This window comes from Malurus melanocephalus, unplaced genomic scaffold, assembly GCF_030028575.1.
Source record: "Malurus melanocephalus ecotype Western Australia unplaced genomic scaffold, MMel_1.1 scaffold_407, whole genome shotgun sequence".
NCBI classification, from domain to species: domain Eukaryota; kingdom Metazoa; phylum Chordata; class Aves; order Passeriformes; family Maluridae; genus Malurus; species Malurus melanocephalus.
In genome coordinates this window covers 402,369-413,134 of record NW_026623639.1, presented here as the reverse complement: position 1 = coordinate 413,134, position 10,766 = coordinate 402,369, and the positions used below count along the sequence as shown (strand labels likewise).

At 46.5% G+C, this 10,766-nt stretch overlaps 1 protein-coding gene across 1 annotated transcript; it reads right to left on the bottom strand.

Annotated features, from left to right (window-relative positions):
* Window positions 1–1,398: 1,398 nt before the first annotated feature.
* Window positions 1,399–10,566, bottom strand: KCNG1 (potassium voltage-gated channel modifier subfamily G member 1). The gene is made up of 4 exons (XM_057379474.1): window positions 10,221–10,566; window positions 7,086–7,198; window positions 5,064–5,868; window positions 1,399–4,570 (listed from the first exon to the last, which is right to left on the bottom strand). The coding sequence occupies exons 3-4, from the start codon at window positions 5,820–5,822 to the stop codon at window positions 3,800–3,802; spliced, it is 1,530 nt and encodes a 509-aa protein (XP_057235457.1). The 5' UTR covers window positions 5,823–5,868; window positions 7,086–7,198; window positions 10,221–10,566; the 3' UTR covers window positions 1,399–3,799.
* Window positions 10,567–10,766: the final 200 nt, after the last annotated feature.

The following is a 10,766-nucleotide window of genomic DNA, read 5'->3' as shown; positions in this document are numbered from 1 at the left end:
TAATTAATAGGCCAAAACTCTGAGAATTTTCAGTCTGGCAGCACACGAAATTCTCCCTGCTTTTATCTGTGGTGTAGAAATTTCTCTTTATTTGTGGTGTAGAAATTTCTCTTTATTTGTGGTGTACGGTTTTGCAGAGTGACTGAGAGCCACCAGGCAAGGAGGATTCACACTCTGTGATGGGACAGGACACACACAGAGCTGCAGCCATTTGGGAATTWCAGTTTGCATCTGGATTTGRTCTGATCATTGCTGTGTCAGGAACRCTGAAATGGGATTGTTGAAATGCCACAGAGGACGTGGCAAAGAAATGAGTGGGTTAATCGTGTGGTTTGCATTTTSTGCTTTGGCAATAGAACTTTTGAGGTGCATTTTTGTTGACAGGGGTGCCATCCATCTGCTGTCATGAATTCCAGTTCTGTGCCTTCATTTCTCAGTGCTGCAGCCACCAAGGGGTTTGTGTTCATTTTGAGGAAGCAGGAGGGTGGAAAGGGAAGGATTTTGGAGAAAGTAATGTACCACCTTACCTGGAAATTCTGCTTTCATCAGGGATTTTTCTTTCTCAGTCTTCATAGATCCTTGCTGGTCTCTTCCGAATCTGCTAGATTATTTGTTAAAATATTTTAAAGTCCTGTCCCGATGAACTGTGATTGCGATTCTTGGGACAATATGCAAGGAAGAGGTTTCCCTGTACGATCTGGCACGTGGATTTTCTGCAGGGAGATGATTTTCTTTGCTGCTGAGTGCTTTCTGGCCCTGCTGAGCCCCGAGCTGTGCCCCAGCCCCGCTCCTGTCCCACCCTCCACCCTCTGTCCCCAAGGAGCACAGGGACATGCCAGGAGATCCCACACTTTATTAATCCAGTGAGTACAGCTGCTGCTGTGGGATTGCAGCTGGCCAGAGCAGGAGCACACAGAGCAGATATCAGAGCAGTGAAACCCCTGCAGACATTCCAACAGCCCTTCTGGTGTGATCAAAGCATCGAGGGCTTGCACTGGGGCTTTCCTGGCGACTGCACATGCTGGTAAAATGCTGGAAAGGACAGCCAGCCCTCAGCTGGGTCACAGGAAACAGCCAGCTTTTCAGCCAAGCCATAATCGTCATGAATTTGAGGAAAAATCCAGATAATGGAGAGGCACAATGACCTGAGACCCCCCAGCCTCCCCAGGAAGCTGGAACACAGCATGTGGGGTGGACACTGAAGTTGTGCTCTTCAGCCTTCGAGCTGGGTTTATTTAGCACAAGGAGCACAATTTGTGTCCCCTGGAAAGCACAGCAGGTYGGTTACAGCCACTGAGACTCAGACACATCAGGATGGGGACAAACATCTGCTGCCAGGTTCATCCCAACAGCTTCTCTGTGCCCACCTCGTGCTTTCACAGTTTAGCACAACCAACACCCAGCTCCAGCGTGATACTTTGAATTTATTTCTTCTGGACAAGGGCTTTAGAATCAAGCTCTAGTTCTGGGATAAAAAAAAAAAAATAAAGTGATACATGAAATAAATGAGCATTAATGYAAAGACAGGAAATGGATTGCCCTGTAGCATTTATCAGCTCGCAGAACATGGAAATGAGCTTAGGTTTTATTTGGTAAGTCTTGATTTCTCCTTATATTCATGTACAGCTTCTTATTTATGGCTCAGCCTGTCAAACACATTCTTAGATAAGCAACTGTTGCTCACAGGACTAATCTAATTACCAGTTCTTTTTATAACGAACGCTGACACAAAGGTAGAAGATGTATAGCACTTGTGCTGGAGCCAATGCTCCAGATGATCAAACAGTTCTGAAATGGAAAAAAAAAATGGGGAGAAGAAATTTTTGTCACGATGTTCCTGTTTTTTGTCCAACTCTAATTAAAGATGAAGAACAAGAGTGAAAAGCTGGTTCATTTGCAGCTTTGGCACAGAATTAATTGCCAASAGTTTAGTCTGGGTGTTTTAGCACTCTGCAGTAAAGTTCCATAAGCACATTTYCCTACCACAGGCTGGAGAATGCTAGAGCCCTAATTATTTGTAAAGTGCATTTTAAAAAGTTTTGGAATTTTCCTTCAGGAACAAGCACATCAGAACAGCTTCAAATTATATTTTAAAGACATTTGAAAAGAAAATCAGCATGCTGTGGGCTTGCTGGAAGGAAGGACAGCAAGCCTCCCTTTTCTGGAAGGACAACGTTGTGTCCTTGGCCTTAATTTAAATCATAAAACCATTATGCATTCTGACATTTCTCATAACCTGCTCCAGAAATGCCAATAAGAAATAGTATTTCTGAAAATTAAGATAAAGAAACATTGGTCAATGTGGTGGGGACTTCTAAATTCCCCAAGCTCTTACCTGCCAATAAGTCATTTTACTAAAAAAGAGTGGAAAATAGGTGAAACTCTTTAAATCATCTTTTCTTTACTTCTAAGCATACATTAAATCAAACAGGTGGATTTAATTATTTTTTTTAAGTTCTGGAGTTTTTTTTTTCCTGAGCTGTTACAAAAGTCAGGGTCATTCCCTCTAAAATAAACAGGGGTCAGTCAATGACCTGCCCAGAAATCTGTGCCAAACCTGAGTGTGCCACAGACCCCTGGGCTCCCAACTTCAGCAGAGAACTGCACCAAAAAACCTGTGTGGGTGAAGAAAACGTGCTTGTGCTTTAGGATCTCCATTGCTTTTCCTGCCCTATTGAAAATCTTCCCCTTCTTCCTTTAAAATCTTTCCTTATTTAAAATCCACCACGTGCGTAAGGATGGCAAAGATAAAGTTAATCCTGTCTTGAGTCCCTCCTGAGGGAGGACAGCGAAGCACAAATCTGTCAGTGGCCCCCCTCCATGACTYAAATCTTATTTTCTCTTTTCCTCACTGGCAGCTTCCCACGGGCACAGATTTCCTGCTCCTGTTACGGAATCAGGAGCTCCACGGGAAGGGGTGGCCCCAGTTTGCCCAGCAGTGCTGAGGGTCCCTGGAAACGACCCTTCCCCAGTTCCCTTCCAGAGCTGAGGGAAAGTGAAGCTGGGAACAGATGGTGGGGAACGGCTGGCATCTCCTCATGCATATTTCATTGCATTTGCAGCTAGTCACCTCTTGGTAATAATATTAAGTGCTACAAAACTCCAAGGCTTTGTTCCTTGGAATGTTGCATTCGATGGCATCGGATCAATGCTGTAATGGCAATTAAATTTTGAAGCTGGTGCGCTCTGAGTATTTACGTCTTTAGCAGGGTTATGCTATAAACAGCTCGATTCTTCTGTTCTGCTGTGTTTAGGGCTGACTTGCAAAGAAATAGATGGTTCTGTGGTGAGTGACGAGTCTCACTTGACGTTTTTGTAAAAGCACAATGGGACAAACGTCTGTGGTTATTTCCATCACGCTCTAGGGCGTGTTAYTGGGAGAGAATTTAGCCATTAATTCTGTTGTATTTACATTATTTATATACAAGAKGAACAAGAAAAATGGTAGCCTGTTTAATGATTATATACATTGTGATTCGGTTGGAAAAACGTGTATTACAAATGGCAAAACAGCCTGTYAAGTGTGTAATTATATGTTGCTTTTTTTTTTTTTTGTTGTTGCCAGAGAAGTTTTAATTCTTTAAATCCCACTGCATTATTTCAGTGAAAATACTGCCCTATACATTATATGGGGGGGAGAGAGGAACAGCATAATAACAGACTTCTTAAACCACATCAGTTCCTGGTTACAGCTCCTTTTGTTCATTTTAATCTGAGGATTACCTTCCTAAGACGCTTCAGAGCAAATTCAATGGTGGAATCGGATACAGCGACAGCAGGAGAAACAGTACCATAAATTTCATTCATTGTCCCTGGCCTCGGAGGAGAGAGTGGTGAACAAAACCTCGCTGCCTTGTGACTCATTGCTCATCTGCGACTTGGCTTTCAGCAGGAACTGCGCTCTCCTGTACATGAGCCTCTCCTGCTCCTGCTTCAGCTCCAGGTAGGAGCGCGAGAAGGTGTGGAAGATGGAGGTGACGGGGAACGCCATCAGGAGGATGCCGCTCAGGATGCTGCTCAGAGCCACCACCTGCCCGGGGATGCTSCGGGGCACCATGTCCCCRTAACCCACSGTGGTCATGGTGATGACGGCCCACCAGTAGCAGGCGGGGATGCTGGTGAACTCCTGCGAGTCGGCCATCTCGTTCTCGATGACGTAGAGCAGGGGCGCGAAGAGCGCGATGGCCACGCAGAGGAAGAGCAGCAGCAGCCCRAACTCGCGCGTGCAGCGGCGCGCCGTCAGCCCCAGCGTCTGCAGCCCCAGCGAGTGCCGCGCCAGCCGCATCACGTAGAGGATGCGCAGCGCCCGCAGGATCCGCAGCACCAGCCCCACCTTGTCCAGGTAGATGTTCCCCGAGCTGGGCTTCTTGGAGCCCTCGGAGCCCGTGTCCACCAGCAGCGTGATGTAGTAGGGCAGGATGGCGATGATGTCGATCAGCGTCAGGGGCCTCCGCAAAAAGGCGAATTTGCTCTTGGCCTGGATGAATCTGAGCAGGAACTCCAGGGAGAACCATGCCACACACACGGACTCCACAATGAAAATATTGTAGCACATCTGGGAGCACTCACCCTGCGGGAAAGAGGAGGAGTTTGTAATCGGCACTGGGTAATGACTATTTTAGTTGGTGCGGTGGCAGGAGGAGAGGCTTCTGTGTTGTGTTTTTTTTTTTACACCCAAAATATTAAAGGAATTGAAGCTGTTGCTATGGGGAAACACGTTGGCAATTTGGAACATGCTAAATGCAAAACTTAGAAAGGAGCTGCTTATTCCACAGAAGATATTGCTCAGGAATTTCAGGGTTTCTAAAYAGCAAATACAAAGCCTAACAAGGTAATATACAGAAAAGTGCAAGKTAACAGGATTTTCTTTGCACATAAAACTGGATATGATTAATTGTCTTACAAGGAATTGAACAGTCATGTAAGAATTCAAATATTCTCCGTGATATTTTCCCCCCTCTAAAGACAGCTGCCAAATCCCCATTGCAATCAATACCCTCAGACCTTGTACTTGCTCTGCTCTTCCCAGCACATACCATTTGCCACCCTAAAAGCTAACTTACCTTTTCCTCCTCCTCCCTCAGGTCAGGCATGGTGCTGATGGATAAGTTCACTGCTGTAATAGTTACAAACAAAACAGACAAACACGCAAACACCTTTCCAGGAAGGCCAGACTGGGGCCTTTCCACCATGTCYTGCAACTTTTTCATGCACAAACCAATTTTTGTCTCCTCTACTGTTTCACCTGTTGTTTCATTTTCTAGGAGGTCATCCTCCCGTTCATTTATCTCTGTCAGCTCCTCCATTTTTTGCAGGTATCTCCTTTTACAACACCAGTCCAAGTTGTCTTCCTCAATGCCCCAGTAGAGCAGCTCCTCCTGGAAAGACAGCGCGCACATCTCTCGCAAGAGCCGGAGTTTTCCGACCCGCAGGAAGGTCAGGATTGTCCTGAACGCCCCTGGGTTGCGGTCGAAGAAGAACTCATTGCACGTCACGTCGTAATCATCACAGATGTTCAGAATGTCGTCAAAATTGGTGCAGAACTTGAGCTGTCCCAGCCGTGTCAAGGGGAACTCGTCCAGCGTGGTCCAGGGGAGCAGGTACTTGATGCCCCCCACGTTTATAATTATGTGACGCTTCCGATCGTCGGGGTGGAAGCCTTTGAGGAGATCCTCCTGAGGGTGGATGAGCCTGGCTCTTTGGTAAAACACTCCCTTGAGGGTTTCAGACTCTGGAAAGAACCTGCGGTTGAAGGAAGCATCGGAAGTACAGCTCAGGGCGCTATAGTCATAGTCGGAATTTTCTCCAGGCATAAGAGTCATCTTGGAAGACAGCTTTGCATCCCTTCGCTGCTTCTGCAAGTGTCTTCTGCAACAGAAAACACACCCAGGGGTGAGGAAATGAGAGGCTGGTTGCAGGTTTTGAACAAATGTGGTGGCTGGAGCTCAAAAATGTTTGTGGACAAAGAAAACATTTGGAAAGAAAAAAGTAGGGGCTGAGTGTGGTCAGAAGAGCTTTCTGGGGAGCTGGGATTGTCCAGCAGGGCTGTGCCCAGTTCAGGAGCTCTGCCTGGAATATTTATCACTCTGGGAGGCTCCTCCTGTCCCAGATACAGAGGTTTCAGCCCCCAGAAGATAAAGAGGGAAACCAGGAGTAATTCCTCCATGTGGCRGGATGTTTCTGGTTCAGAGTGGAGRTATAAAAATTATGACAGCATCACATTAGGACACAGAATTCAAGTGTGTTTTGTAGAAAAGGAAATGGTATAATATTTTTAAGTGTTGCACATAAAAATCTGGAGTGTTTTAGCACCCATGAAGTATATAGAAAGAATCAGAAGTYAATGATGTTGTAATTCAGTAAATACACACTTCTAAAAACCAGTTAGTACAAGATTAATTTCTAAAAGGCCATCTGGAAACAATYTGGGGGAAAAAGGCTCACTTGTATTGGTGATCACATAAACATTTGTATTGAATTTCTACACARTTAATGACATGGCAACTCCCTTTTATGGCCTCATTTACAGAAGATTGCAAAGAAATRCAGGATTTCCATGCAAACCTTGGGGTGTTATTTCAGTTACAACTGACACCCTATAGGCAGTATTAGGGCTTTGTCCTTGTGTAGGATTGAGCAGTACCTGAGAGACAAAGTGCCTTTACCTCTGCTYATAAGAATCTAAAGATTTCTAATGGCAACTTGGAAAATCACGTTCAAATTCTGCTCATGCAGCACTGGCGTAAAGTCCACGGAATGAACAGAGTTCAGCTGGGTATAAAACACAGGAGCTGGAAATGTTCAAACTTCTGACCTCCCTAATTCACTGCACTTCAGGGGTCAGCCCCAAATCTGCTCCTCCACAGGCACTGCTCCCAGACCTTCCATCTGCACACTCAGCTCAGTGCCTGGAGTGGCTGGGTTTCATTGGGACGAGTATTTATTTATTAAGGAGATTGTACAATACACAGACATTAAATATGCACCGGGATTTTGGCTTTTTAGCCTCAGCTCCACAGGAGAGGGATAAATATTCCAGCTGATTGGCTCCAGTAGAGCTTTGTTCTTCTCCTGGCTGCACTTACCTCCCTTGGATGTGCAGCCCAGGGATAACCCCCTGCTAGGGCTGCTTGCTGAGCCACAGAACCCTTCCTTGCACAAGCTGGGGTTTAGAAAGCACACCAAGAGTGGTACATACCTATTGGAGAAGAAAAACCCATCAAAACACAACAGCACAGGACTCAAACCACAGTGCACATCAGTTTAAGAGCTCTCCTTGCTGCAAGGGCATTTAAATGCTTCAACAAAACACTCTCAGCTCTGCTGCTGAACTTTCCAGAGGGACTGGGCTGAACAGAGCACTCTGTGCACATTTACAAACAGGTGGCCCCACGTCAGCTCTCCTCACTGGTGCAGAATCACAGAATGGTTTGGGTTGGAAGGCACTGAAAGTTCATCTCATCCTCTTTCCATGGGGCAGCAGAGGAAACACCCCTGGAGTTCAGACCATGGGTCTGATATGGGACAGCAGGGCTGCTGATGGGTGTTCATGTAGGGCTTCATCTCTTTTTATTTKAAAAAARSCYTTTTCCCCTCTGCCTCAGCCATGKCTRAGGCAGGGCTGMTCCAAAGAGAATGAAGATTATGACTGATATAAGATATGGATAAGTGGGAGCTGTTAACCATTTTCCCTTCTGTAATACCAGATGATGTTGGTTAGCAACAACTTATCCTCTGAATCTCAGCCAAGAAAAATGAGGAGGCAGCTCATCTCTGTCACTGGTTTGATCTCCCAGCACATCCACTGTTGACACAATGGGAAAAAGTGGAGAGAGAGGGAAATGTAAATGTTCTGCGTGTGTCAGACACAYGCTGTAACCCTGAGGCAGCAACTGTGAAAGAGCAGAGCAAAGAAAAAGGAATTTCTTCCTTCRCTCCCATCTCCTCGACCTGTGTGAGACAATAAATTGGACAAATTAATCCCCTGTGTGTCACACTGAGTGGCTGCACTTAGAAAAGGTTGCTCCTTGGTTTTCCATAACCAGAACTGGCAAGCCTACAAATCCCACGTAGGATCTGATCCCCACATGGGTTATTTTCATGTTCTCTCCTCACATACACGCAGCATCATATCTACAGGGGGAGAGTAGGAGGAAATAAAGGACAATAATAAATGTGGCTGACTTGAAGAACGAAGAAAGAAGAAAAATAGACTCATGCATTTCTCTGCGTGTTTCTTGTTTTCCTTCTGAAGGTGTCTCGACAGAATGATGGTCAGTGTTGCTTTAGGATGAGAGAGATCTAATTAATGGAAGGACTTTTTGCTATTGAGCTTAAAGCCCAAGCAAACTGCTTTATTCCTACAGCCTGATGTCACTGGGGACAGCTGATAAGAAATGCCTTAGGAGTAAAGACAACACACTGGAATATGAGGTCAGACAAACACATTAGCCTCCAGCACCATTCTTCCCAGCAATTAAACACGATGAACTTTAAGGATCTGCTGTAAAATCCTCTGCTCTGCCCTGGTTAAGTCAGGCCCAGTGCTAAAAGCCCTCCTTGTCGGAGGGTGAGCAGGATTCTGCCCTTGGGATGCGTGGGACTGGCTGAGCCCAGCTCAATCTCCTGCTGCCAGCGTGTTCTCCTCCTGGCACATCCCTTCTCTCAGAGCACCGTGGCTGTTGTGTTTGTAAACTTGCTGGGGCAACAACTGTCCCTCCCTAAATCCCTCTGAACCGCTCTGGTTTTTACAACCTCCAGGAACATGGAATAATTGGCTGACAGCAGGGGCTCTGGGAGACTCTAAGGGGGTGTATTGTGCATGGGAACTAAGATAGAACACATTTGCAAAAATCTGTCCTGCACAAGATGAAATCCATTATGTCTGATGAAGAAATCAAATTAGAAATCYGTACTGCCCTTACTTGCAGCCAGAATTCAGGAAGGATGCCAGRCTCCGAGGCAAAGGGAAAAGGATTATTAAAGATGCCCTTCTGAGGGGARGAAAGAGAACTCATGAGAAACAAGCTAAAATTCCACTGCAAGTGTTGTTTCCCCCCCCTCAGTGTCCTCTGCAGTATTTTGAATTCTGCAGTGCATCTCTGATGTAATCAGAGCTCCTGCAAGGAGTCCTGCTCCTGCTCCGTGGTGCAGACAATTCAAAGTTGTGCCTGGATGACAACAAGGCTGCAAAGAAGATGCAGAACTCCCCCCTAGACTCTTCTGTCAATCCCAGTGCYTGCAACTCATCTCTGCTGCTTTTTACCATTTGTAAATTAAGTTTAAAAAAAAAATTTAAAAAGTTTCAGATTTCAGTGCATGTTGAATATGAATATAGTGATTTTTGGAAAGAATTCCATTCCATTCTGCTTTACAATGTAGTGATCCTTCCTCGTTTAGTCTTTCCTTAGCTAAGCAGCATTTCCAAGCACTTGCAGCTCTCTCCTGGCACAGGATTTCCGTGCTGTACCTCACTGCCAGGTACCTCCTGACACACTACAAGCCATACTCCTGCAGCTCTCTACAGCCTAAGAACAGATCTCAAACTTCCACTCTGCTTGCAAAAGTGCACTTCCAGCCAAACCAAAGTAAAACTTAAAAAGATCAGTGTATAACATGACATAAAACTCTCCTGAAAAGCAGATAAGCTGAAAAAATATATTCTATCTCTAATCTTGCTCTCCTTGAGCTGGACAGTTGTGGCATCTTACAACAACCTACAAACAGAATTATGTCAAAAATGCTACTCAGTGTTTGGTTTTATAAAGCTGAGCCTTATTCTACTGATAGTAATCAGAAGTGAAATAACTTTGCAGATAACTTATATCCCCAGGAGAATGTTCTGAAATACATTAGGATTAATAACTGCAGTTACTCTCCTGCTGTGAAACATATTTATGTCAACAAATTTTAGCAAGTCATATTCATAACAGTCTCTTAAACGTAATTTTAAAAAAGTAAAGGATTTGACATTTATTTATATAGATAAGTATTTTGCTACCGAAATGAAGATGCGTAGTCATGGAAGAGTTCTTTCATGCTTGTCCTGTCCTCACCCCCTCCCCAAGTCTTTTCCAATGAAAGAAAATCTGCCAGAAAGACATTGCCTATCAAAACCAATTCACTTGATGTGTCTGTCAGTCAGCAACGCGCAGAAGTCAGTACATAAACCAATACAAAAGACATCCCTTAATTATTTAAAAAKGAAAGCTGTAAAGGACCTTCAGATTAGGCAAGGCGGAAGAAACTGGAAACACGAGCCTCCATCCTGCGCCGTGCAGCCACAGGACGCGGGGAGCGGCGGAGCCGGCCAGGGGAAGCCCGAGCAGCACAAAGCGAGCCCGATGGATGAGCCTGGAGCACCGTCAGCCTCCTCCGCGGCGGGGCCGGGGCAGGGCAGGAACGAGCCGAGCGGTCCCGGGCAGCGGCCGAGCCCCTCCCGCTGCTGGCGGCGCGGCCAGCCCGGCTCCGGCAGGGAATGACGGCCGCTCCCTCTCTTCCATCCCTGCGGAGGGACAGAACCTGTTGCTGCAGCCGCGGGGTCCGTGCGCCCCGCCCGCTCCGGGGGCTCCGCGCTTCGGGCACCCCCGGCCGGGCGGCGCCTCCTCCGCTCTGCGCTGCCCGCGGCCGCCCCGGAGCCGCCAAAGTTGCCCGGAACTTGCCTGCAAGTTGCCCCGCGGCTCCGGCAGCGGGCAGCGAGCGCGGAGCCCCGCGGTTGGGTCGGCACCGGGCGCGCTACCGCGCTGCGCCTCCGCCCTGCGGAGCTC